Source organism: Ranitomeya imitator, chromosome 3 (genome assembly GCF_032444005.1).
Source record: "Ranitomeya imitator isolate aRanImi1 chromosome 3, aRanImi1.pri, whole genome shotgun sequence".
Lineage (NCBI taxonomy): Eukaryota > Metazoa > Chordata > Amphibia > Anura > Dendrobatidae > Ranitomeya > Ranitomeya imitator.
Genome location: NC_091284.1, coordinates 673,862,080 through 673,889,775, shown reverse-complemented (window position 1 = coordinate 673,889,775; position 27,696 = coordinate 673,862,080). Strand labels below are relative to the sequence as shown.

The 27,696-nt window shown below is 45.2% G+C and overlaps 1 protein-coding gene and 1 long non-coding RNA gene across 3 annotated transcripts in view; one reads left to right on the top strand and one right to left on the bottom strand.

Moving 5' to 3' along the window:
* Positions 1–940: 940 nt before the first annotated feature.
* On the bottom strand, positions 941–11,788 carry LOC138670737 (tubulin alpha chain). The gene is made up of 4 exons (XM_069758355.1): positions 11,651–11,788; positions 2,399–2,621; positions 2,100–2,248; positions 941–2,012 (listed from the first exon to the last, which is right to left on the bottom strand). The coding sequence occupies exons 1-4, from the start codon at positions 11,651–11,653 to the stop codon at positions 1,038–1,040; spliced, it is 1,350 nt and encodes a 449-aa protein (XP_069614456.1). The 5' UTR covers positions 11,654–11,788; the 3' UTR covers positions 941–1,037.
* A 112-nt stretch (positions 11,789–11,900) lies between these two features.
* The window catches only part of LOC138670736 (uncharacterized), a 105,440-nt gene continuing 89,644 nt past the window's right edge, over positions 11,901–27,696 (top strand). Inside the window, exon 1 of one of the 2 annotated variants that reach the window (XR_011319374.1) lies at positions 11,901–12,018. This is a non-coding gene — a long non-coding RNA (uncharacterized lncRNA). The remainder of the gene's footprint in view (positions 12,019–27,696) is intronic. The other variant, XR_011319375.1, reaches the window with a different exon arrangement.

The window sequence follows — 27,696 nt, the reverse complement described above, 5'->3', positions numbered from 1 at the left end:
CCGCAGTAAAAACCGCGACGGGTTTTCACTGCGGATTTTGGAATTCTGCTGCAGAAAAATCCGCAGTGGAATCTGCAAAGTGTGAACATAGCCTTAATGTACAGGGCTGCAGACAAGTGTCCACAAGTCCTCCAACCCTAAAGTATACTCAAATAAACATATTGTCCCAGGAGGAAGAATCTGGATAGGATGTCAGCTACAGAGTAGTTTTACCTATGCAACTACTGTACATACATCCTTACAGCTACTCATATGTACCACAAAGTCATCTTTTCTCCGAAACACCAGTCTTGAGACCTTAATGTTCAATTAGTGATGTCCACTGGAGGAAGGCCAAAATGTTGCCTTGTTTGCTACAAAGAACACTAAATTAGCATGGATGAAGTGTCACCCAAGTGGCAATTCAAAAGAATAGGTTTCATAACCCATTAAAGTGTGTAGCAATATCTTTGATGTTAAGGAAGCCTACAATCAGGATTTTATACCCAAAAACTAAATGATCTGTATATAAAAGGCACTAATTCTGAATAAATCCATACTTGCTTGGAGAATTTTGCCATTTCAGATTTATACAATGATTTTCTCTAGTATAAATGAATAGCAAGTGCAGCAACGTAGGACAATGTCCCTCACTCACCACCTATCTGGCAGATCACTTTCAGGGACATGGGTCTCCCAGTGCAGTTATTGCTTGGGGCTGTGTGCACAGATTGTAAGTGAAACCATTGAGAAACTTGAAGTGATTAACAGGGAAAACATTAAAAGCTACATCATGACCAAGCAAACTGGAATAAATTACAGCCTAGGACATCATTGCTTCTGTATTCATTTTAGTGGAATATGCTTTACATAAGTCAGTGTACAGATTTCCACTGTACTGGAAGTTTTTAGCAGCTCATTTCATACATCTTTGCAACTTCAAATTAAAAACAGCCATAACTTATTAGGAACCATATTTTAAATGGAACTTTATTTAGAAAATATAAGATGGAAGGCTTTAGCTTGAGGGGGAAAAAAGGCACATTTTACCTAAATGTTTAATACTCATCACCATCATCCTCTGCTTCAGCACTATCTGCACCAACTTCTTCATAATCCTTCTCCAGAGCAGCCATGTCCTCACGGGCCTCGGAGAACTCTCCCTCCTCCATACCCTCACCTACATACCAGTGCACAAAAGCACGCTTGGCATACATTAGGTCAAACTTATGGTCCAGTCTTGCCCAGGCTTCTGCAATAGCAGTGGTGTTGCTCAGCATACACACAGCACGCTGGACTTTGGCCAAATCCCCACCTGGAACCACAGTTGGTGGCTGATAGTTAATACCAACCTTAAAACCAGTTGGGCACCAGTCCACAAACTGGATACTACGTTTGGTCTTGATGGTGGCAATAGCTGCATTAACATCTTTGGGCACCACATCACCACGGTACAACAGGCAGCAAGCCATGTATTTACCATGACGTGGATCACATTTCACCATCTGGTTGGCTGGCTCAAAGCAAGCATTGGTTATGTCTGCTACTGTCAGCTGCTCATGGTAGGCTTTCTCTGCAGAGATGACTGGGGCATAGGTGGCAAGAGGGAAGTGGATACGAGGATAGGGCACCAAGTTAGTCTGGAACTCTGTCAGATCTACATTCAGGGCTCCATCAAATCGGAGGGAAGCTGTAATAGAGGACACTATCTGACTAATAAGGCGGTTCAAGTTGGTGTAAGTTGGGCGCTCAATATCTAGATTTCTACGGCAGATGTCATAGATGGCCTCATTGTCCACCATGAAAGCACAGTCAGAATGCTCAAGAGTGGTGTGAGTGGTAAGGATGGAGTTGTAGGGCTCAACAACAGCAGTGGACACTTGGGGTGCTGGGTAGATCGCAAACTCCAGCTTGGACTTCTTTCCATAATCAACAGAGAGACGTTCCATCAGCAGAGAGGTGAAGCCAGAACCAGTGCCACCACCGAAGCTGTGGAAAACCAGGAAACCCTGAAGACCTGTGCACTGGTCAGCCTGTGGAAAACATGAGGCACAGCATGTTACGATAAGAAACATTTAATGAATCTGCTATATATCCACACCATCAACACAGTCACTCACCAGTTTGCGAATTCTGTCGAGCACCAGATCAATGATTTCCTTGCCAATTGTGTAGTGACCACGGGCATAGTTGTTGGCAGCATCTTCTTTTCCAGTGATCAGTTGTTCTGGGTGGAATAGCTGTCGGTATGTACCAGTGCGCACCTCATCTGTAGAAAAAGTCATTCATCAAGAGGTTTAAGGATTTACACACTCCCTAAAGTGAAAACAATCAATACACTTTCAATGCAGGCAGCTAAAGTCATGACAGGGCAAACCTTGAATAGAAAAAGTGCAGGGAAAACTGCAGACTAACTTACCAATAACTGTGGGCTCCAGGTCCACAAACACAGCCCTAGGGACATGTTTGCCAGCTCCAGTCTCGCTGAAGAAAGTGTTGAAGGAATCGTCCCCTCCTCCGATGGTCTTGTCACTGGGCATCTGCCCATCAGGCTGGATACCATGTTCCAAGCAGTAGAGCTCCCAGCAGGCATTACCGATCTGCACACCGGCCTGACCAACGTGGATAGAGATGCACTCACGCTGGAAGAACAAAGAAGAAAAAAAAAAACATCACATTATGCAGTATAGTAAAATGGAACTGATCTTTTAATAGTGATCAAATGCCCTTGATAAACGTTTAATATTAGTAAAAATTAACCCAAACTTTTGCATGTGCCCATATTCCTTTGCAATTTTTAAGGCTGGGATCACACATGCTTACATAGAACTACAGCAGAGTTTTGCATGTTAATACATGGCATTGCTGCCGTCACTCAGGAGCGTGCAGCTCCATGTATTGCTCCACCTCTCGTGTCTCCCCTTTTCCCCATAGTTTGTAAGCTTGCGAGCAGGGCCCTCACTCCTCCTGGTATCTGTTTTGAACTGTATTTCTGTTATGCTGTAATGTCTATTGTCTGTACAAGTCCCCTCTATAATTTGTAAAGCGCTGCGGAATATGTTGGCGCTATATAAATAAAATTATTATTATTATTATTGCTCTGCGGCCTCACACTCCGCTCCTGAGTGACGGCGAAAATGTCAGGTATTAACATGCGAGACTCGGCCGTATTTCTCCTCGCATGTGTGATCCCAGCCTTAAAATGTAAAACATTAGTATATATTTTTGTCTAACAGAAAAAATGGCCTATAACGTAAGGCTTTTTAGAGATGATTTTAACTTCAACTTGCTTAACTATCCACAACAGTCATTGTGACCAGGGGTGCCCAAAGTTCTATATGAGACTGTATATGACCTACAATTGTTTGCCATGAGAATTTCCGTATGTATGTATATAGTTACTGCATTATCATCTATTACTACTGCAGCAATGGAGCATGTACCTTGATTACATATTTGTTACCTCGAATACATATACTTGTTCCATTTACCTGTGGTTGCTATATTCTATACATGTGTGATATATATATCTATCCCCAACCAGGGATTCCCCCAACCTTGGGCAGTTTCTTGATGCTGGTGACATCTTGTTGCCATCTTGCATGTCCGTTTGACGTGATGTTTTTATTGATATACGTTTAATAAAGCTGTTATACTGTTGGATTCTATGACTGCCTGGTGGTTCTTTGTATATTGATGTATTTTTTGCAGTTATCCATATATCCATGCCAAGGTGGTAAATGGTCAGATATATTTGCGTACAATTTTGACTTGATATGATATATGTTCTCTACCATCGATAATGCTCATCAGAATTTGGCTATATATTTATGGTGATGTGTCAGATTTGCAGCCTTGAATTCAATTGTTAGTTTTATCTGCACACTGTGAACCAGGGCTACCCTTAGTCCGAAACGCATCGGTGGTTTGAACATGCTGTTATCATTGCCAATGAAAGCTTCTATGAATATGTGAATAAAGTTAAGAGATTTTAACCCAAGTGCTGGGCTACTTTTTTTTAATCAAATTACCTAATCACCAGTGGGCAGGGCTTCTGCAGATTAACAAAATCGCTTGCAGAGAGACACTACTGCACATGTGCTGCCATTTTGCTGAAGTTTTTATTTATTTTACTTTTTATTTTTTTAGAACACTTAACTGCGCAAGTACAGTATTTAACATAGGAGGCAAGTTACTGACAGTTCAGTGATATGTTATTTAAGCAAAAATGACGACGAGGCCAGAGCAGCAAAAAATCCCCCCACAGGCCGCTCCAGAGCCCAAGAATCTCATTAATATTGGTTTGCAGTTTTGAGTTAAACCACAAGACAGATTTCTTCAACCAGGTATCATTTTAATCAGTGTAACACCAACTTGACAATGCCTTCGGTTTACTTAGAAAAATCCCGATAAGAGGCTTAAGGTACCTTCACACATAACAATATTGTTAACGATATCGTTGCTATTTGTGACGTAGCAACGATATCGTTAATGAAATCGTTATGTGTGACAGCGACCAACGATCAGGCCCCTGCTGGGAGATCGTTGGTCGCTGAATAAAGTCCAGAACTTTATTTCGTCGCTGGACTCCTGCTGACATCGCTGGATCGGCGTGTGTGACACCGATCCAGCGATGTCTTCACTGGTAACCAGGGTAAACATCGGGTAACTAAGCGCAGGGCCGCGCTTAGTAACCCGATGTTTACCCTGGTTACCATGCTAAAAGTAAAAAAAAACAAACACTAGATACTTACCTACCGCTGTCTGTCCTCCAGCGCTGTGCTCTGCACTCCTCCTGTACTGTCTGTGAGCCGGAAAGCAGAGCGGTGACGTCACCGCTCTGCTTTCCGGCTCACAGACAGTACAGGAGGAGAGCAGAGCACAGCGCTGGAGGACAGACAGCGGTAGGTAAGTATCTAGTGTTTGGTTTTTTTTACTTTTAGCATGGTAACCAGGGTAAACATCGGGTTACTAAGCGCGGCCCTGCGCTTAGTTACCCGATGTTTACCCTGGTTACCGGCATCGTTGGTCACTGGAGAGCGGTCTGTGTGACAGCTCTCCAGCGACCAAACAGCGACGCTGCAGCGATCCGGATCGTTGTCGGTATCGCTGCAGCGTCGCTTAATGTGAAGGGGCCTTAACTATAAAAAGATCACCAATTTGGCTACTGTACACAGAAGGGCCCCAGCAGCCACTCACAGATAATGGTCAGCTGCTGATAGTTAAGTGCTAAAGTTGTCCAACAACACATTAGTAGACCCAGGGGAAGGGGGGAGCAACTTTAGATCTCCCTATATCATTCACTGGTCTTCTGGGATCAAACATTCGGTGGGGGTGACCCAGCTGATTGGCTGCAGCGCTCACATGACACCCCCCACCCCCAGCTGTTTATCCCAGCACATCAGTGGGACAAGCAGAGCTGAGCAGTAGAGCTGCTCCAGTCTTGGAGTCTTTTCCACCTTCCAGAGCCCTTTAATAAATTAATGGATAACCCATTTATGGCCCTGTTTACATCAAACAGTGCAGCAGGCTGCATTTTGTCAGATAAAAGGCCACACAAGTCTAATAGACCAAAATAAAGGTAATTGAGCCCACCGGGCACTGCTGTCCCTCATGAGCTTAATCTGGCAAAGCTACCATTTGTGATCTCCTGTAACGGAGCAGATTGGAAGCTAACAGTTCTCTTTAGGATGAGGGCAGGTTATGCGAATATATAATTACCGTATATACTCGAGTATAAGCCGAGATTTTCAGGCCATTTTTTTGGGCTGAAAGTCCCCCTCTCGGCTTATACTCGAGTCATATACCCGGGTGTCAGCAGGGGAGGGGGAGCGGGGGCTGTGTAATCATACTTACCTGCTCCCAGCGCGGTCCCTGCAGTCCCTGGCTTCTCCGGCGCTGCAGATTCTTCCTGCACTGAGCGGTCACATGGCACCGCTTATTACAGAAATGAATAGGCAGCTCCACCCCCATAGGGGAGGAGCCGCATATTCATTGCTGTAAATGATCGGTGCCATGTGACCGCTCAATTACAGGAAGAAGCTGCAGCGGAGGAGAAGCCAGGGACTGCAGGGACCGCGCCGCAGCAGGTAAGGGGAGCGCAGCGCTATAATTACCTGCTCCTCGCTCCGTCTCCAGCGTCCTCTAGCAATGACGCTCAGGTTAGAGGGCGCTGTGACGTAGTCAGTGCGCGCCCTCTGCTGAGCGTCAGTGCTGGAGACGGAGCCGCAGAGGAGCAGGTAATTATTGAAAGCGCCGGCGTCCTGAGAAGAGAGGTGAGTATGTGATTTTTTTTTTTTTTTTTTATGGCAGCACCAGCAGCATTCTAAGGAGCACCTATGGGGCCATAAAGGTGCAGAGCATATATGGGGCACAGCATTATAAGGAGCATCTATGGGGCCATAAAGGTGCAGAGCATATATGGGGCACAGCATTATAAGGAGCACCTATGGGGCCATAAAGGTGCAGAGCATATATGGGGCACAGCATTATAAAGAGCACCTATGGGGCCATAAAGGTGCAGAGCATATATGGGGCACAGCATTATAAGGAGCACCTATGGGGCCATAAAGGTGCAGAGCATATATGGGGCACAGCATTATAAGGAGCACCTATGGGGCCATAAAGGTGCAGAGCATATATGGGGCACAGCATTATAAGGAGCACCTATGGGGCCATAATCAAAGGTGCAGAGAATATATGGGGCACAGCATTATAAAGGAGCACCTATGGGGCCATAAAGGTGCAGAGCATATATGGGGCACAGCATTATAAGGAGCACCTATGGGGCCATAATCAAAGGTGCAGAGCATATATGGCACAGCATTATAAGGAGCATCTATGGGGCCATAATCAACGGTGCAGAGCATATATGGGGCACAGCATTATAAGGAGCACCTATGGGGCCATAATCAAAGGTGCAGAGCATATATGGCACAGCATTATAAGGAGCACCTATGGGGCCATAATCAAAGGTGCAGAGCATATATGGCACAGCATTATAAGGAGCATCTATGGGGCCATAATCAACGGTGCAGAGCATATATGGGGCACAGCATTATAAGGAGCACCTATGGGGCCATAATCAAAGGTTCAGAGCATATATGGGGCACAGCATTATAAGGAGCACCTATGGGGCCATAATCAAAGGTGCAGAGCATATATGGCACAGCATTATAAGGAGCATCTATGGGGCCATAATCAACGGTGCAGAGCATTCTATATAGCACAGTTGTATATGGAGCATCTATGGTGCAATAATGAACGGTATGGAGCATCTATTTTTATTTTTGAAATTCACCGGTAAATGCTGCATTTTCTACCCTAGGCTTATACTCGAGTCAATAAGTTTTCCCAGTTTTTTGTGGCAAAATTAGGGGGGGGGGGTCGGCTTATACTCGAGTATATACGGTAAATTTAAATTTTTTTTTTTTTTTACACCAACCCATAGCAGCTTCCAGCGTGATGCACAAAGCTCAATTGATGAATGTTCTGCCCCAGTGGCCCTGGCACTCCTGAGTCAGTCTGTCCCCATTGTTCTGCCTGGTGAAGCCTAATCATATGCCTCACATACTAATTTTTGTTCTACACTATAAACCGGCTGAAACCAGCACATTTCCTAGCACTGACTCACCGAGGAATGCCAGGATGGCAGCAGCAGGATCAACCCCACTATAGTGAAGCTGAAATAATCTATGCACACGTGCTGTGACGGCATTATGTGGCGCATGAGTAGATCTCTTACCAGCCAGGACATCTAAAGACAAACCTCCAACATGAGCTGTATGCTTCAGGACCTGTGCTAATAGCCAGAAAATGGCAATCAGGTAACATGTGACCTGGGCCAAGCTAAGAAACTTACTAGAATAAGGCCTTTAAAAGCAGTCACCAGTGAAAATTATTAAATGGATCACTCATTTGCCACATACATGGCATCCCTGATGGAACAGACTAAGCTTGATATACATTGCCTCCTTTACTCCTCCATCCCAAAATACAAGGATTTCTATCTGCTGCTGGCAGTGCAATCATAGCACCCCTCAACCTTAGGAGCAGAAATAAAATTGTGGGGCAATTAGCTGATCACCCCAGCTACGTTTATTTTTAAGAAGTCATGTGATGAGGCAAATGTTTTTAATGGTCATTCATTTTTTGTTAAACTGTTTATAGAAGCCAAATCAAGATAAAGTAAAGCTTCCAAGGATAGAACTTTGAGCTAAACCCTCGTTTCCCCACATCTGCTCACCCTACAGAAGTGACCGATCTTATACCAAGCCCTATATTCATTGTGGGAGAAGGATACAGTGTGCTCTATGATGACAGGTGCGTTATATGAAGAACATGCAGTGCAGATAGGCAACTCATCTGATTCTATGACATGGTGCACACCTAGCCAAGTGTTGGCATCAGAAGTCATGTTCTTGAAAATTGAATGTTTTAGAAGGTGACCTGTTTAAAGGGAATCTGTATACAGTGTGCAGTCAGCGGTGGGGCAGGGTTATGCAGAGCTCAAGGATATGGAGGACATGGCACCAGGGTTTCTCTAGTGGATCTCCTGCAGAAAAGGGATTTTACAAAAAAAAAAAAAAAACAGCTCCGTGACACTGCTGCAATAAGGCTGGGTTCCCATTGCGTTATGGGACCGCGTTTAACGGACAGCGTTGAACGGCGAAATTAACGCCGTGCAACGCGTCCGTTAACGCGCCCATTGAAGGCAATGGGAACGCGCTTCACTAGCGCGTGCCATGTTCGGCACGCGCTAGTGATTCCTGGCGCGCCCGCGGTCCGTTCCCCGCTCTCGCAGACCGGGGATCTGCGAGAGCGGGGACGTTACCGCGACCCCAGCCCCATAGAAAACATTGCGTTAGCGCAATCCGCTAGCGCTAAACGGATTGCACTAACGCAATGTGACCCTAGCCTTAAGGGTCTCTGCCTCTAAATTATGCGGCTTTCAAAAGATGGCAAAAACTGTGCGACAGATTCCCTTCAAATCAGTTTCTGGTGTTTAATATATTTCATAAAAAAAAAAAAAAGGCAAAACAAAACAGAAGACTGCATACAATCTTTCCTACACTGAAAAATGTTTAGTGTAATTTTGCAACTTGCACTCTGGTTAAAAAAAACAAACTGAGCAGGCTCCTTATTAGAGGCACGACTACAATGTGGGGGTAACACCTACTCACAGCTGATAACCGGATCCACCAATCACAAGATGTCACAGCGAACCCTGCTCCCCCTGACTTACACCCCCTGCTCAGACTACAGTAGAAAACATGGGGTCGGGCTCCGGCCATTAATGTCCATGTATTGTTTCCTTTAACAGGAAGTTAATCTTACAAAAAAAGCCTACTGGCCAGAGTGAGCATTGCAAGATTTCTATTTAATACAAATATTGATCTTTAAAATTAAGCAAACATGTATTGTGGCAATTACCAGACAATCCAATTTAAACAATAGGTCATTTCCTGATGATGGCTTCCCTTTAAAATAGTTCCAGAATAATACCACTAAACATGAGCAAAGGCTCAATGCGTTAACCTACATTACTGGACCATATTAGGAAAGTCAGAAGGCCAGAAACAATCTACGTGCAAGATAGAATATTCACTACACTGTATAAACGCCATGTTCCTAAACACTGCCCACTGCACATTACATAGGGGGCTTCTGTCACCCCTCCTGTACATGCTCCAGCAGTGAACCCAGGAGCCCTTTGTGATCTCTCCAGTGAGCAGATCATGAGTCACGAGTAGCAGGAAGCAATGACTTCATCCTACAGCACACACCTTATCACTGGAGAGCTGTGCCCCTCCTTCACATTCTGAGCTGGCATTAGACACTGGTGGGCAAGTACACAACCACTAAGCTGTGCCATCAGCTACACTCCGTATTACCCGGGGGCATGAGTCAGGCCGCCCCGTAATACACATATCGTGGTAATAGAAGCATTACCCCATCAGACTCTGCACAATCATGAAGGGCGTTTCCTCTGGAGCCAGCCTTTACAGCATCACTGCAGTGTTTCTTCTACCACTAGGTCCCTGTAGCTAGTCAGATTCATCGCCCACCGCAGTCGTCATCGCCGCTGCTCCTGTCAGCCTCTGGCAGATTGCGACCTGCCTGATGGCTCCAGTGTTTCATGAGCGAGCCAAAAGCCACAATACAAGTCTATGACTCGCACAGAGAGCTTGTGACACAACTTCGGGTCATTCAGGAGCTGTGGTCACAAGAAGGCGCTGCAGGACTGGAGTGGCACCGGAGAAACAAACCGGGTCGAGTATAAGACAGGGACTGCAGCCTGGTAGCACCACTGGTAACGCTTAGGCTACTTTCACACATCAGGTTTTCAGTGTCAGGCTAAATCTGGCGAATGTTGGAAAAACTGGATCCGGCACAGATTGTGAAAAACTAATGTGACAGATCCGTTTTTTTGACGGTTCCCGCTAGCACATCTAGATTGGATTAAAAAAAAAAAAAAATGGAGCATGCTCAGTTTAAAAAAACGGATCAGGCTGCCGGATCCGACACCTATAGGCTTCCATTCTAGCAAACCGCCGAAAGCGCCAGATCCGGCACTTCAGACTTTTTCGCCAGAGACAAAAAACGTTGCTATGGACGTTTTTTTCAAGAAACTGGAAGCGGCAGGTTTGCTGGATTCGGCGAAAACCAGACGAAACCCAATGTCATCCGATGCAATCCGGCACCAATACAAGTCTATGGGGGAAAAAAAAAAACTATCCAGCAGCAACATTCGCCTGATCCGTTTTTTGAAAATTAGCTGGATTTAGCCTGATGGCGAAAACCTGATGTGTGAAAGTAGCCTTAGAGTAAGAACCACAATGGAGATTATAGGGGCCCTCTAAAAAATAACACTACTTCACAAAATAGGCAATTATCTCTCCAAGACCCCAATGATCACCCAAAGAGACCACCAGTCCAGGAATCTTGATAGGTGGCCGTGCATGATGACGCTCCATACAATCTACAGGACGGACTGCCGGCCATTTCTTTGTCCATCAGGCTGCAGCCATTTTCCTCGGCAATGGTGGGCTCAGGACCCCGGTAACAGTGGGCTCAGGGTCATGGCTTCCCCTGGGGACAGGCGGGGCCATTACATAGGACGACCCCTCTGCTATCCGGTGCTGCGGATGCTCTGGTTCTGTAGTGGACCAGACCCAACCCCCTGTAAGGGACAGAACTGGCAGACACGTGACCAGGGTCCTGCAGGGACCACCACAAGTCCCACCAGGCCCCCCATGCCAGGCGCCATCTATGGCCGTTATAGGGAAGGGCTGCTGCAGCGGCTGAGCAGGACCACGGCCACGTGACTGCGGCCCGAGAGTCACACCCCGACCACCCGCGCTTCGCCCACTGGAAGCCCCTCTAATTATCGGCCTTTCCACGAGGCCCTCCCGCTATAAGCCGCGGATAAGGAGCGGTCCAGGTCACGTGACTGTGCACGTGCGCCACAAGCGAAAGAGCGCGCGGCCTGTGACCACCGGAGCCCGGCACAAAGGGGTTAACAGCCCATCGCACTGCAGGCCCCGGCCCGAATAACGGCGCTCGGCCGGCACGGGCACGGCGGGCTGGGCTTAGTGCGGAGGGTTTGGGAGGAGCACTGCCCGCTAGACAAGGATGCGGCGGCCAGGCGCTCTCCCTTCACATCACTTACCATGGCTGCTCAAGAAGGACGTTCACAAAGAGCGCGGACGAGAGACCCGAGAAGTGAAGATTCTCACCGACCGACAGTTAGGAGTCTCGGTAAGAACTGCCTTGGAATGCGCTCCGGACGGGAACTTATAACAACTTTGCTGGCGTGACGTCAGGCGGGCGGGCGCACTGTAAGGGATGGGCGGGGGTGCGCAGATGGGATCCGCCATTGGTGCCTTCGAACTTTTGAAAGAAAACGTCATTTCTAGAGCAGAGCGCAGTGGTGGCCGGAAGTGGCAGGCTACGTGGTGAGGCTGTGCTGCTGCGCTGGTGGCGGCTTATCAGGGCCGTGCAGCTGGACAGGTCTGCTCCTCTGCAACGCCAAACATGGTAATGCCCCGATATCGCGGGGAGCAGCCGCCTGCCGAGCAGAGCGCCGTGTGGTGGCCGCTCCGACACATGCCGACGGTGCTGCTGCTGGTGCCCGGACATTACCGCACGCGTCACCGCGCCCTGATAGCGGAGCACAGTGCGGCAATGGCCGGGATCAGAGGCACTCCGAGCCTGCCTCAGTCACTGTGCATGGCCGTGTGCGCACACTCAGTATTTTACCTCAGTATTTTACCTCAGTATGTGCAAGCGATAACCAGGAGTGGGACAATGAGAGGAAAAGTAGAATAGAAACATATGCTCCACTTCTGCATTTATCACCCACTCCTGGTTTTGGCTTACAGATACTGAGGTAAAATGGGCGCTTCGTATGGGCCCACAATGGTCTGAGTGACTGCCCACTCTGAGGCCGAATCCAGACATTGTGTGACGGGCACGTCCTAGTGGTGACTGACAGCAGCTGTGGGCACCGGGCCTGAGTGATGGCTGTCAGCTTTACATCAAAAAGTTAACTTATTTCAGTTCTTCAATACAAAAAGCAACCTGGGCTTCCATAACCACTCAGCAGTGCCACAGACTGATCGCCTCCATGCCACGCCATATTGATGCCAAAGAAGCCCCGACCATGTATTGAGTGCATTTACTGAACATACATTTCAGTAGGACAACATTTCGGAGTTTAAATCATTTTTCAAGCTGGTGTTATAAAGTATTCTAATTTACTGAGATAATGACTTTTGGGATTTCATTGGCTGGAAGCCATAATCATCAACATAAACAGAAACACTTGAAATAGATCACTCTGTGATGACTATAGAATATAAGTTTCACTTTTTGTATTGAAGAACTGAAATAAATTAACTTTTTGATGATATTCGAATTTTGTGAGAAGCACCTGTATATGGACCCTTTTACCTAGTGCTTTTGTTTGTGCACAAAACCCAGCATGTGTGTGTAGTTATGTAACCACCGCCTCACTGATTAACATTGGTCACAAACAATTCATTTTTTTATATTTTTTTTGATACTTCAAAACTAAAACATGTAAAGGTTCGGTCTCTGTATATTTATTTTAAAGGGGGTCATATCACTTTCAGTCATCAGGAGCGCAGCACTCTCCAATCCCGTCAGTACACAGAAGGCTGATACAGTGCCTTGCGAAAGTATTTGGCCCCCTGGAACTTTTCAACCTTTTCCCACATATCATGCTTCAAACATAAAGATACCAAATGTAAATTTTTGAAGTTGAAAGAAATTTATTGGTTATTTTAAATTTTTTGTGGAAATTCAAAAACTGAAAAGTGGGGCGTGCAATATTATTCGGCCCCTTTAACCTCTTCCCGACCTGTGACAGCGTATGCATCATGAAAGTCGGTGCCAATCCGACCTGTGACGCATATGCGGTGTCACAGAATGATCGCGTCCCTGCAGGTCAGGCAAAAGGGTTAGCTGTAATTTCACCCAACCTTCAGGGACAGGGGGAGTGGTACTTCAGCCCCTCCCTCCCCCCCTCCGTGCTCCGATCCCACCCGCCCATACTTACCGAGTTCCGGTGTCCGTCTGTCTTCTCCATGGTCGCCGCCATCTTTCAAAATGGTGGGCACATGCGCAGTGCGCCCACAAAAATCTGCCGGCCGGCAGATTTGTTCCAGGTACATTATGATCACTGATAAAACCTATCACAGTGATCAAAATAAAAAAAATGGTAAACAACCCCCCCCCCCCCCCCTTATCATCCCCATAGGTAGGGACAATAATAAAATAAAGAAAATATATTTACTTTTATTTTTCCACTAGGGTTAGGGTTAGAACTAGGGTTAGGGTTGCAATTAGGGTTAGAATTAGGGTTACGGTTAGAATTAGGCTATGTGCACATGGTGCGGATTGGCCGCTATGGATTCGGATTCGTAGCAGTTTTCCATCAGGTTTACAGTACCATGTAAACCCATGGAAAACCAAATCCGCTGTGCCCATGGTGCGGAAAATACGCGCGGAAACGCTGTGTTGTATTTTCCGCAGCATGTCAATTCTATGTGCAGATTCCGCAGCGTTTTACACCTTTTCCTCAATAGGAATCCGCAGGTGAAATCCACACAAAAACCACTGGAAATCCGCTGTAAATCCGCAGGTAAAACGCAGTGCCTTTTACCTGCAGTTTTTTAAAAAACGGTGCGGAAAAATCCTCACACAAATCCGCAACATGGGCACATAGCCTTAGGGTTGGAATTAGAGTTAGGGTTGGAATTAGGGCTGGGGTTGGAAGTAGGGTTGAGATTAGGCTTGTGGTTAGGGGTGTGTTGGGGTTAGGGTTGTGGTTAGGGGTGTGTTGGGGTTAGGGTTGTGGTTAGGGGTGTGTTGGAGTTAGGGTTGTGAGTATGGTTAGAGTTGGGATTAGGGTAGGGATGTGTTGGGGTTAGAATTGAGGGGTTTCCACTGTTTAGGTACATCAGGGGGTCTCCAAACGCGACATGGCGCCACCATTGATTCCAGCCAATGTTGCATTCAAAAAGTCAAATGGTGCTCCCTCCCTTCTGAGCCCCGACATGCGCCCAAACAGTGGTTTACCTAAACATATGGGGCATAAGCGTACTCAGGAAAAATTGAACAACAACTTTGGGGGTCTAATTTCTCCTGTTACCCTTGAGAAAATAAAAAATGGCTAAAAAATGATTTTTCTCCAGTCACCTTCCACGACAGCGGTACTGGAGGATGTCTCCCCGCCCTAATGGGGGACAGGAAACACAAAGAGGTTAATTACCCTCCCCTTCCTGCCACCTCCAGTGTTTTTCCTGTCCCCTATGGGGCATGAAGAGGTCCTGCGGTAGTGCTGCCGTGGCCGGCGATCGGAGCACTCAAACCTTACCTAGCCGGGCAGCCTGGGTCGGGATGTTTCTACTCCCTGTGGTGCTGCTCCCGTGTCCTCACACTGTGTGAACTCGGGACCCCTCCTCCGCTCCTCCTGCGCTCCTTCAAGAGTAATGCGGAGCGGTGTTGTGCGGCCGGGGTCCCCGCGCGGCTCCCCGGCATTCCTCCTCTCCTGCTGGCCGGAAACGGTGGACGCGCGAACCGGAAGTACCTGAACTTCCGGTTCACGGCATGTGCGTTCCAGCGGTGGAGCGCACGCGCGTCTGAAAGCAAATCTGACGGGGCATAGCGTTTTTTTCCCCCTACGCCTGGGACCGGGAGGAGCACAAGATTGGACGCAGCTTCCACGGTATTTAACCCTGGTAGATCACCTCCAGGTAAGGCCCCCTGTCTGTCTGGACTGCAGTACTGACTGACCATGGAAGGTGACAGACCTGTCTCTGCTTCTGCCGAGCCCTGCGTCTTCCCTCTATCCCTGTATTCCTTAGGGTGCTATATACTTAGTCCCCCTTCTCTCTCTTTTTTAGGGAGACAAGGCCTCTGCCCCTAGGAAGGACAGATCTTCCAAGAAATCGGAAGATCGGAAATGTGGTGTTTGTGCATCAAAGCTACCTTCTTCATACAAAAAGAAACTTTGCCAGCCCTGCACTGATGAAGTATTACGCTCGGAACAGCCATCCTTGTTCGAGAGCATTAAATCCCTCATTAAACAGGAAGTTCAGTCCTCGGTATCGGCCCTTTCCCAGTCTCTGTTACCTCCGCCACCTCCTCCTAAAAAAAGGAAGATGGCAACGGTTATTTCTGATTCAGACTCTGGTGAACTTCATTCCTCCGGCTCGGAGGATTTGTGGGAGAATGAGGGCTCCAGTTCCACCCCCAAAGAGGAAAGTAAAAAATACTATTTTTCCTCAGAAGACATACATGAATTAATTAGTATGGTCAGGGGGACAATGGGCGTTGAGGAGGAGGAGGAGGAGAAACCATCAGTGCAGGATGAGATGTTCGCTGGGTTAAAACCTAAAAAATTAAAGGGGTTTCCTATATACGAGAATGTACAGAGTCTCATTCTTCATGAATGGGAATCGCCCGAGAAGGGACTTACTGTTCCCTCGGAACTAAAAAATCGTTTCTCTCTCGATGGAGACGTCTCTCTGTGGGATACCCCTAAGGTAGATGTACAAGTCTCTAGAGTATCAAAAAAGACAACCCTCCCTTTCGAGGATTCTTCCCAACTCAGAGACCCTATGGACCGCAAAATGGAGATTTTACTACAAAGATCTTGGGAGACTTCCACCAATCTCCTTAAAACAAACATTGCGTCCACCTGCGTGGCCAGATCCCTATTCCGTTGGCTCCGCACGCTTGAAGATCACCTTACCCAGGGAACATCTAGGGAAGTAATCTTAGATTCCCTCCCTCTTCTCCAGCAAGCTATGGGCTTCCTCGCCGATGCTTCGGCAGAGTCCGTTATAGTGGCTGCTAAATCTCCAGTTCTCTCTAACTCAGCCAGAAGAGCTCTATGGCTGAAGTCTTGGAGTGGGGACATAACGTCCAAAACAAAGCTCTGTGCCATTCCCTTTCAGGGCCGCTATCTTTTCGGGCAGGCTCTGGATGATATACTGGAAAAGGCAACAGACAAGAAAAAAGCGCTTCCTGAACAGAGGAATCCGAAAAAACGCTTTTTCGTCCCTCAAAAGAACAACCCTTCCAACGAGAGTTCAAAGGGAAAGGCAAGTCAGGACGCTGGAGCTATCCTAAAGGGGGGAAGGGTAGGAACATCCTGGTTCCCCAGTCCCAGCAAGCCCCGGACAAGCAGTGACTACGCCCAGGGCGTCGGGGGTCGACTCTCGAGCTTCATCAACCAGTGGAGTTCCATTTCGTCGAACCAGTGGGTACTTGACACTATTCAGAATGGACTAAAATTAGAGTTCGAGAGCCCTTCCCCTCATCACATAAGGATAACCTCATTACAGAGTCTCAGCCCTCAGGGCGCATTCCTTTCCGGACTTCAAGAGTTACTCCAGGCAGGAGTAATTTCCCCAGTACCTCAACAGGAAATGGGCAGAGGACATTATTCCCACCTGTTTCTGATCAAGAAACCTTCGGGAAAGCACCGAATAATAATCAACTTGAAACCTCTGAATCGAGTAATAACCTACAGGAGGTTCAAGATGGAGTCGGTCAAAACAGCGATCCCTCTGATAGGACAGGACTGGGTGATGCTACGGTGGATCTGAGGGACGCTTATTACTATGTCCCAATCCATCCAGAATTCCGGAAATACCTAAGATTCGCAATATCTCAGGATCGGGAGATAGTACACTATCAGTTCAACTTCCTTCCCTTCGGAATCGCCTCAGCTCCCAGAGTCTTTACAAAGATCATGACAGAAGCCATTATATTCATTCGTCTTCAAGGGATCTGCATAGTACCCTATCTAGACGATCTACTCATTGTCGCTCCTTCAGTCTCCCGCCTCAAGGCAGACTTAACAAAATCTCTAGAAATCCTAAAGCCATTGGGTTGGATCCCGAATCTAGAGAAATCGGACCTACTTCCCTCCAAGAGGAAGAAGTTCCTAGTAGTCCTTCTGGACTCGGAGTTGAGGAGATCCTTTCTGCCCAGAGAACGTCAAATCGATCTGGTACAGAAGATAACAGCATTCAGAACCCTGAAGGCTCCTACTCTGCGACATTCCATGTCTATTCTGGGATCTCTAACATCTTGTATCCAGATGGTATCTTGGGCCCAAGCCCGCACGAGAGTCCTCCAAACCCATGTCCTATCATCCTGGGACAGACAGCAGAGTTCTCTTTCCAAGAGAATTTCCCTCCCCAATCATGTCAAGGCATCCCTGACATGGTGGCTACGGCTCCGAAACCTCCAACGGGGGGTCAGTTGGGACCAGGTCCCGCTAAAGACACTCACATCGGACGCCAGTCAAAGGGCATGGGGAGCTATAGTCGAGGGAACTCATTTCCAGGGCACCTGGGCCCCAGACATCAGAGCAAGCTCTTCAAACTTCAGAGAACTGAAGGCGGTGGAAGAGGCGTTAAAAGCCACATCCTTTATTGTTCAGGGACATCATGTCAGAATATATTCCGACAATATGACCACGGTAGCATACCTTCGTCATCACGGAGGCACAAGATTCAAGAAACTAAAAACCTTAGCCTCAAACATTTTTTTTCTGGGCAGAGAGGCACCTCCTCTCTATTTCGGCAGGTCACCTGAAAGGGTCGGCCAATACCCAGGCAGATTTCCTGAGCAGAAGGGATGTACATCCAGGGGAATGGTAACAGGAACACTTGCGGATTACTGCAACATTTTTTCAAACTGAGTGTTTTTGGTTTTACTATTCTCTTTTGTGCATCCAGGGGAATGGTGTCTGGACCAGGAGGTCGTCTTCTCCCTGATATCCAAATGGGGGATCCCAGAAGTGGACCTTTTTGCCAACAGTCAGAATGCCAAGCTGCAAACATATTTCTCCCTAAATATGGCAGACAGAGCACTGGGCATGGATGCGTTCTCTCACCCGTGGAGGTTCAACCTCGTCTATGCCTTTCCTCCGATCCCATTGCTATCAAAAACTCTACAGAAGATTCGATCGGAGCGAGTTACGGCGATTCTAATCGCGCCAACATGGCCAGGGAGGAGTTGGTACAGCGCCCTGTTAGACATGGCTCAGGAAGGTCCAGTATGTCTACCTCAGAAGGAGAATCTTCTTCATCAGGGGCCTTTGCTGCATCCAAACCTTCACAGGTTAAATCTTTCAGCATGGCTTCTGAAGCCGAAATACTAAAGGCAAGAGGTCTCTCTGATGAAGTAATTCATGCTCTCCAAAACAGTAGAAAACCCATAACCAATGCCATTTATGCCAAAATCTGGAAGAAGTTTTCATCGTTGTATCTTCCAGATATTCCAGACCCATTTCATCCAAATATTGCCAAAATTCTGGACTTCTTGCAAAGGGGTCTAAATTTGGGTCTTAGGCCCAATACCTTAAAGGTACAAATTTCAGCACTTAGCTCCTATTTTGTCCAGGAACTAGCCAAACATCGGTGGATCAGACGTTTTATAACTTCAGCGAGTAGAATCCGCCCCCGAGTTCTCAACAATACTCCTCCTTGGGACCTTAATTTGGTCCTTAATAGTCTAACTCTGGATCCTTTCGAACCTTTATCTCCGTCTTCATTAAAGGTTCTTACCCTAAAAACTGTCTTTTTAGTGGCTATTACCTCTGCCAGACGGATAGGAGAACTACATGTCCTATCCATCCAAGAGCCTGAGGGTAACATCTGATAGTATAATCCTTCGTCTAGACCCTACCTTTTTACCTAAAGTAACATCAGACTTTCATAGAGGTCAGGACATAGTGTTGCCCTCATTCTACCCGGATCCTTCTAATGTGAGAGAGGAGTCCTTCCACACTCTGGATGTCCGCAGAGTGTTTCTATATTATCTTTCACAAACAGAGAGTTGGAGGATTGAACAAAATCTCTTCATTCAACTCTCCGGAAAGAACAAAGGTAGAAAGGCGACAAAAAATACAATGGCCAACTGGATTAAACAAGCCATATCTCTGGCATACTCATGCCAGAATCTACCACCTCCTCCATCACTGAAGGCCCATTCTACACGGTCGGTGTCAACATCATGGGCAGAGAGAGGTGACGCTTCTATGGAGCAGATTTGCAGAGCTGCCACCTGGTCGTCAGTCCATACGTTCACCAGGCACTACAGGCTTGATTTCAACCGGGATTTAAGTTTTGGCAGAACAGTTCTGCAGGCGGTTGTCCCCCCCCCTAGAAATTATTTGTTGGTACTACTCCAGTACCGCTGTCGTGGAAGGTGACTGGAGAAAATAGAATTATTCTTACCGTTAATTCGGTTTCTATGAACCTTCCACGACAGCACTAATTTCCCTCCCTATCTGATATTTTTATTGGATGATTCTTGCACTTAAGTGGTAACTATACATACTACTGTATGTATATGTAGTGTCCAGAAAAAACACTGGAGGTGGCAGGAAGGGGAGGGTATTTAACCTCTTTGTGTTTCCTGTCCCCCATTAGGGCGGGGAGACATCCTCCAGTACCGCTGTCGTGGAAGGTTCCTAGAAACCGAATTAACGGTAAGAATAATTCTATTTTTATTTTCACGGATCTGCGTTATAAAATTCTGTGACGCACTTGGGGGTTCAAAGTGCTCACCACACATCTAGATAAGTTCTTTGAGGGGGTCTAGTTTCCAAAATGGGGTCACTTGTGGGGGGTTTCCACTGTTTATGCAAATCAGGGGCTCTGCAAACGCAACGTGACGCCCGCAGACCATTCCATCAGTCTGCATTTCAAAACGTCACTACTTCCCTTCCGAGCCCTGACGTGGGCCGAAACAGTGGTTACCCGCACATATGGGGTATCTGCGTACTCAGGACAAACTGGGCAACAACTATTGGGGTCCAATTTCTCCTGTTACCCTTGTAAAAATAAAAAATTGCTTGATAAAACATAATTTTTGAGAAAAGAAAAATTATTTTTTTATTTTCACGGCTCTGCGTTATAAACTTCTGTGAAGTACTTGGGGATTCAAAGTGCTCACCACACATCTAGATTCGTTCCTTGGGAGGTCTAGTTTCCAAAATGGGGTCACTTGTGGGAGAGCTCCAATGTTTAGGCACACAGGGGCTCTCCAAACGCGACATGGTGTCCGCTAACGATTGGAGCTAATTTTTCATTCAAAAAGTCAAATGGCGCTCCTTCCCTTCCGAGCCCTGCTGTGTGCCCAAACAGTGGTTTACCCCCACATGTGAGGTATCAGTGTACTCAAGAGAAATTGCCCAATACATTTTAGGATCCTTTTGATCCTGTTGTCCATGTGGAAATGAACAAATTGAGGCTAAAAGAAATTGTTTGTGAAAAAAAGTACTTTTTCATTTTTACGGATGAATTTGTGAAGCACCTGGGGGTTCAAAGTGCTCACTATGCATCTAGATAAGTTCCTTGGAGGGGGTCTAGTTTCCAAAATGGGGTCACTTGTGGGGGAGGTCCAATGTTTAGGCACACAGGGGCTCTCCAAACGCGACATGGTGTCCGCTAACGATTGAAGCTAATTTTTCATTCAAAAGTCAAATGGCGCTCCTTCCCTTCTGAGCCTTGCCGTGTGCACAAACAGTGATTTACCCCCACATGTGAGGTATTGCTGTACTCAGGAGAAATTGCCCAACACATTTTAGGATCCATTTTATCTTGTTGCCCATGTGATAATGAAAATGAAAAAATTGAGGCTAAAAAAAATTGTGAAAAAAAAAAAAGTACTTTTTCATTTTTACGGATCAATTTGTGAAGCACCTGGGGGTTCAAAGTACTCACTATGCATCTAGATAAGCTCCTTGGGGGTCTAGTTTCCAAAATGGGGTCACTTTTTGGGGAGCTCCAATGTTTAGGTACACAGGGGCTCTCCAAACGCAACATGGTGTCCGCTAAAGATTGGAGCCAATTTTTCATTGAAAAAGTCAAATGGTGCTCCTTCCCTTCCGAGCCCTGTCATGTGCCCAAACAGTGGTTCCCCCCACATATGGGGTATCGGCGTACTCAGGACAAATTGTACAATAACTTTTGGTGTCCAGTTTCTCCTTTTACCCTTGAGAAAATAAAAAGATTGTTGCTAAAAGATCATTTTTGTGACTAAAAAGTTGAATGTTCATTTTTTTCCTTCCATGTTCCTTCTGCTGCTGTGAAGCACTTCTTGAATGTGGTTTTGAGCACCTTGAGGGGTGCAGTTTTTAGAATGGTGTCACTTTTGGGTATTTTCAGCCATATAGACCCCTCAAACTGACTTCAAATGTGAGGTGGTCCCTAAAAAAAATGGTTTTGTAAATTTTGTTGTAAAACTGAGAAATCGCTGGACAAATTTTAACCCCTATAACTTCCTAGCAAAAAAAAAATGATGTAGTAAAAATTGTGCTGATGTAAAGTAGACATGTGGGTAATGTTATTTATTAACTATTTTGTGTCACATAACTCTCTGGTTTAACAAAATAAAAAATAAAAATTTGAAAATTGCGAAATTTTCAAAATTTTAGCCAAATTTTCATTTTTTCACAAATAAACACAAAAATTATCGACCTAAATTTACCACTAACATATGTCACGAAAAAAAATCTCAGAACCGTTGAAGCGTTCCTGAGTTTTTACCTCATAAAGGGACACTGGTCAGAATTGCAAAAAAAAGGCCAGGTCATTAAGGTCAAAATAGGCTGGGTCATGAAGGGGTTAACTTAATACTTTGTTGTGCCACCCTTTGCTGCGATTACAGCTGCAAGTCGCTTGGGGTATGTCTCTATCAGTTTTGTACATCGAGAGACTGAAATTCTTACCCATTCTTCCTTGGCAAACAGCCCGAGCTCAGTGAGGTTTGATGGAGATCATTTGTGAACAGCAGTTTTCAGCTCTTTCCACAGATTCTCGATTGGATTGAGGTCTGGACTTTGACTTGGCCATTCTAACACCTGGATACGTTTATTTGTGAACCATTCCATTGTAGATTTTGCTTTGTTTGGGATCATTGTCTTGTTGGAAGACAAATCTCCGTCTCAGCCTCAGGTCTTTTGCAGACTCCAATAGGTTTTCTTCAAGAATGGTCCTGCATTTGGTTCCATCCATCTTCCCATCTTCCCATCAATTTTAACCATCTTCCCTGTCCCTGCTGAAAAGCAGGCCCAAACCATAATGCTGCCACCACTGTTTGACAGTGGAGATGGTGTGTTCAGGGTGATGAGCTGTGTTGCCTTTACGCCAAACATATCTTTTGGCATTGTTGCCAAAAAGTTTGATTTTGGTTTCATCTTACCAGAGCACCTTCTTCCACATGTTTGGTGTGTCTCCCAGGTGGCTTGTTGCAAACTTTAAACAACACTTTTTATGGATATCTTTGAGAAATGGCTTTCTTCTTGCCACTCTTCCATAAAGGCCAGATTTGTGCAATGTATGACAGATTGTTGTCTTATGGACAGACTGTCCCACCTCAGCTGTAGATCTCTGCAGTTCATCCAGAGTGATCATGGGCCTCTTGGCTGCATCTCTGATCAGTCTTCTCCTTGTTTGAGATGAAAGTTTAGAGGGACGGCCGGGTCTTTGTAGATTTGCAGTGGTATGATACTCCTTCCATTTCAATATGATCGCTTGCACAGTGCTCCTTGGGATGTATAAAGTGTTGGAAATCATTTTGTATCCAAATCCAGCTTTAATCTTTTCCACAACAGTATCACTGACCTGCCTGTTGTGTTCCTTGGTCTTCATGATGCTCTCTGTGCTTCAAACAGAACCCTGAGACTATCACAGAGCAGGTGCATTTATACAGAGACTTGATTACACACAGGTGGATTATATTTATCATCATTAGGTATCTAGGACAACATTGGATCATTCAGAGATCCACAATCAACTTCTGGAGTGAGTTTGCTGCACTGAAAGTAAAGGGGCCGAATAATATTGAACGCCCCACTTTAAAGTTTTTGAATTTCCACAAAAATTTAAAATAACCAATATATTTCGTTCAGCTTCACAATTGTGTTCCACTTGTTTGTTGATTCTTCACCAAAAATTTATATTTGGTATCTTTATGTTTGAAGGATGATATGTGGGAAAAGGTTGAAAAGTTCCAGGGGGCCGAATACTTTTGCAAGGCACTGTACATACAAATATTCAATTTATGCGCTAAGCACTCTCAATTTTTCGTATTTCTAGAGCAGTAATGCAATTTAATTTTCATATTTCATGTTTACATGCTATAGCGCTACAGATTGCTGCTTTATTTGTTTGACTGTATATGAGTTGGCGACTCTAGGTAAGCACCTGTTCAGACCTAATTTTTGTTTGGATGGGATGGTCCGTGTTTTGATATTAGTCGGGGGACACTAACAACTCATTGATTGGTTAAAGGCCTCATTTCCATATCATTAAGGGACTTTAGAAATACTTTTCTAAAGATCTATTTGTGTGTAATGTAATAAAAGGACTGTTTGGGCATTTACATATAAATTAATTAATTTCATTAAATTAGCTTGTTAGGGTTATGGCTTGTTCACTATCATCATTAGGAAAGGCCAAATGATGCAATTTCCCAGCTTCATAAAAACCCTGCCTCTTCTAATCTTGTGCCAAAAAATAGCATCTATGGGTTCTTCTAAGCAGCTGCAAAATGGTGGAGACCCACAAAGCAGGAGTAGTCTCTAAGAAGATAGCAAAGCGTTTTCAAGTTGACAGCAAAAGACCTTCAGAAAGATTTAGCAGGCTCTGGAGTTGTGGTACATTGTTCTACTGTTTAGATACAACTTCACAAATATGGCCTTCATGGAAGAGTCATCAGCATCCTTACCATAAAATTCAGCATTAGAAGTAGGCAAAAAAAACCTTGAAAGAAGCCTGATGCATTTTGGAAACAAGTCCTGTGGACCGATGAAGTTAAAATAGAACTCTTTGGCCACAATGATCAAACATCTGTAAAAAAGCTGAAGCTCTACAAGTGGATAATGATCCTAAACAAGTCAAAATCCACAATATACCTCAAATGAGCAAGCTGAAGGTTTTTTAATGGTTCTCACAGTCCTTTCTGATCTGATCATCATTGAAAATCTGTGGCTAGACCTCAAAGTAGCAGTTCATGCAAGACGACCCAGGAATCTCGCAGAACTGGAAGAATTTTACAAGGAAGAATGATGGAAATCCCTCAAACAAGATTTGAAAAACTTTTGACTGTCTACAAAAAGATTTTACAAACTGTTATACTTTCAAAAGGGAGTGCTACTAGGTACTAGCCATGCAGGGTGACAAAACTTTTGCATATTTTATGCAACTTTTTCCTTTTTGTAATTTTTAAAATGTAAAAGATGCTTAAAATTCAAAAGAAAAGTTATTTTTAACTTTAGACATTTTAGAGCTCATTTAATCTCTAATTTGCTTAACTGTTCACAATAACAGTCATTTAGACCAGGGATGTCCAAACGTTTACAAGCCGATGTATGGGTGCTGTGTGTGGGCTCGTACAGTATATAAGGGGCTGTGTGGGATCATACCATTTGGAGAGATGTGTGTGGGCCCATATTGTTTATAGGGGGGCTGTATATGGGCTCATACTGTATATAGGGTGTTGTGTGTGGGCTCATCTAATATATAAAGCTGAATGTGTGTGTATGTGTATATGGCATCTGCACCATCGCAGCTACAGCCACAAAATTTTGCACAGTCACACGTCTGGACCCCGAGAGCGTCATAGGCTATGTTGTGAGGCTAAATTTTAACCCCGCGCGTTCCAATTCACCAAACAATTTTGCCCCTATCTACATAATGGGGAAAAAGTGAAAGGAAAAGTGTGGGAGGCAAATTGACAGCTGCCAGATGTGAACAAGGGGGACTTAAAGAGTGAGAGCGATGGTGCCAAAGAGTATATACCGTACAGTTGCTAAGGTGGGGCCCCGACATGGGATACTCACCACACACGGGGATGTGAACACACACAAAATGCGCCACACACTACCAAGTGCTTGAACACATATACCACCCTCAGCACACATTTCACCACACATACACCAACTTCACCACACATACACCAACCTCGCCACATAAAAGTCGAAACACAAAAGTCGCCGCTCAAAACTCACCACTCGCAAAACTCGCCACATGCAAAACTAGGCTCACGGAAAACTCGCCACACGTGCAAAACTCACCACATGGAAAACTCGCCACACGCAAAACTTGCACACGCGGAAAAATTGCCACATGCACAAAAGTTGCAACACATGCAAAAGTTGTCTCACACAAAACTTGCACATACTCAAAACGCACCACACATAAAACTCGCCATGCGCAAAACTTGCTGCACACAACTTGCTACACTAACCTGTCACATGCAGCTCGACAAACAAAAAGTTGCTACACGCATGTTGCCACACAAAACTCATCTCACAAAAGTCGCTACATGCATGTCGCCACTTGCAACTCAACACACACAACTTGACACATGAAACTCGCCCTAAAACACACACAAGTCTGGTATTATCCTTCAAAAATAAAACTCTGATTAATAAGCAGACAAACTACAAGAGCAATAAATGTACCATATAGGAAATATGGCAGCTGTCAGTCACATGACCTGTCTATTATGTGTATGTGTGAGCTAATATATACTGCCAGGGGGGAGGGCTTCCTATTAGCTGGGGATTTATCAGGCTGCCAATTTAGCTTACAAATACTGAGGTAAAAATACTGACCAAATAACGTGTGAACGCGGTCCAATACAGGAGGAGATGACATACAGATATATACTATATACAGGGGAGATGACACACAGATATATACTATATACAGGAGAGATGACACACAGGTATATACTATATACAGGAGGAGATGACACACCCATGTATACTATATACAGGGGAGATGACACTGGTATATACTATATACGGGGAGATGACACACAGGTATATACTATAAACAGGGGAGATGACACACAGGTATATACTATATACAGGGGAGATGACACACGTATATACTATATACAGGAGGAGATGACACAGAGGTATATACTATATACAGGAGGAGATGACACACAGGTATATACTATATACAGGAGATGACATACAGGTATATACTATATATAGGAGGAGATTACATACAGGTATATAGAGGAGGAGAAGACATACAGCAGGTATATACTATATATAGGAGGAGATGACATACAGGTATATAGTATATACAGAAGAGATGACATACAGGTATATACTATATACAGGAGGAGATGACACATAGGTATATACGATATACAGGAGGTGATGACATACAGCAGGTATATACTGTACTATTTACAGGGGAGATGACATACAGGTATATACTATATACAGGAGATGACATACAGGTGTATACTATATATAAAGGAGATGACAAACATGTATATACTGAGGGGAAAATGAGAGGTGTGAGGTGAAAATGAGGGGTGTGAGGTGAAAATGAAAAGGTGTGAGTGCAAAATGAGAGGAGTGAGGGAAAATAGTGGAGTGATCGGAAAATGACAGATGTGAGGTCGAAATGACAAGTGTAAGGGAGAAAATGAGAGATGTGAGGGGGAAAATGAGAGGCGTGATGGGAAAATACGAGAAGTGAGGTGCTATAACTAACCACAGATATCTACTATGCACAGGCAACGCCGGGCTCTTCAGCTAGTTCTGTATATAGGGGCTTTGTGTGGGCTTATTGTCATAAGAACCGCACAAGAGCCCCAGAATCGGTGCTGGCATGGGAGGGAAGTAACAGTTTGTTTAATTTTATCAAGGCCAAACTTTTAGATCACGAAGGGGTTGTCCTGGTAGTGGACAAACCCTTTAACTATTCTATTTTATTTGAGCTGCATCATAATAGTAAATCTGAGCCTTACAAAAAATGGGTTGTGTTTTTCAATCCATATCTGTATGAAACGGAAATGGCAGTTTGGATACAGGATGAAAGAGGCCGTTCAGCACGTTGCTGCAGGACGCTGCCTATTTCACTGATCACTGATCATGTTACTGGCTCATTTGCTGCTTCTTTCCATTGATTGTTTTAGATATTGATTCAGTTGTGTCTTCGAGCTCTGTGTCTGTGCTTGTCAGACAGCTGGGACCCTTGTAAGAATGCGCTCATTTCATGTTATAAATGTTGTGGGGTCTGCCTTTTAGCCATTATAGCTGATTTCTAGCTGTGCATCAGCGTGTGGGACAGATCTATCAACGCTAATAAAACACTCACATGTCTCTATCAATCTCATCATTGATAGAATATT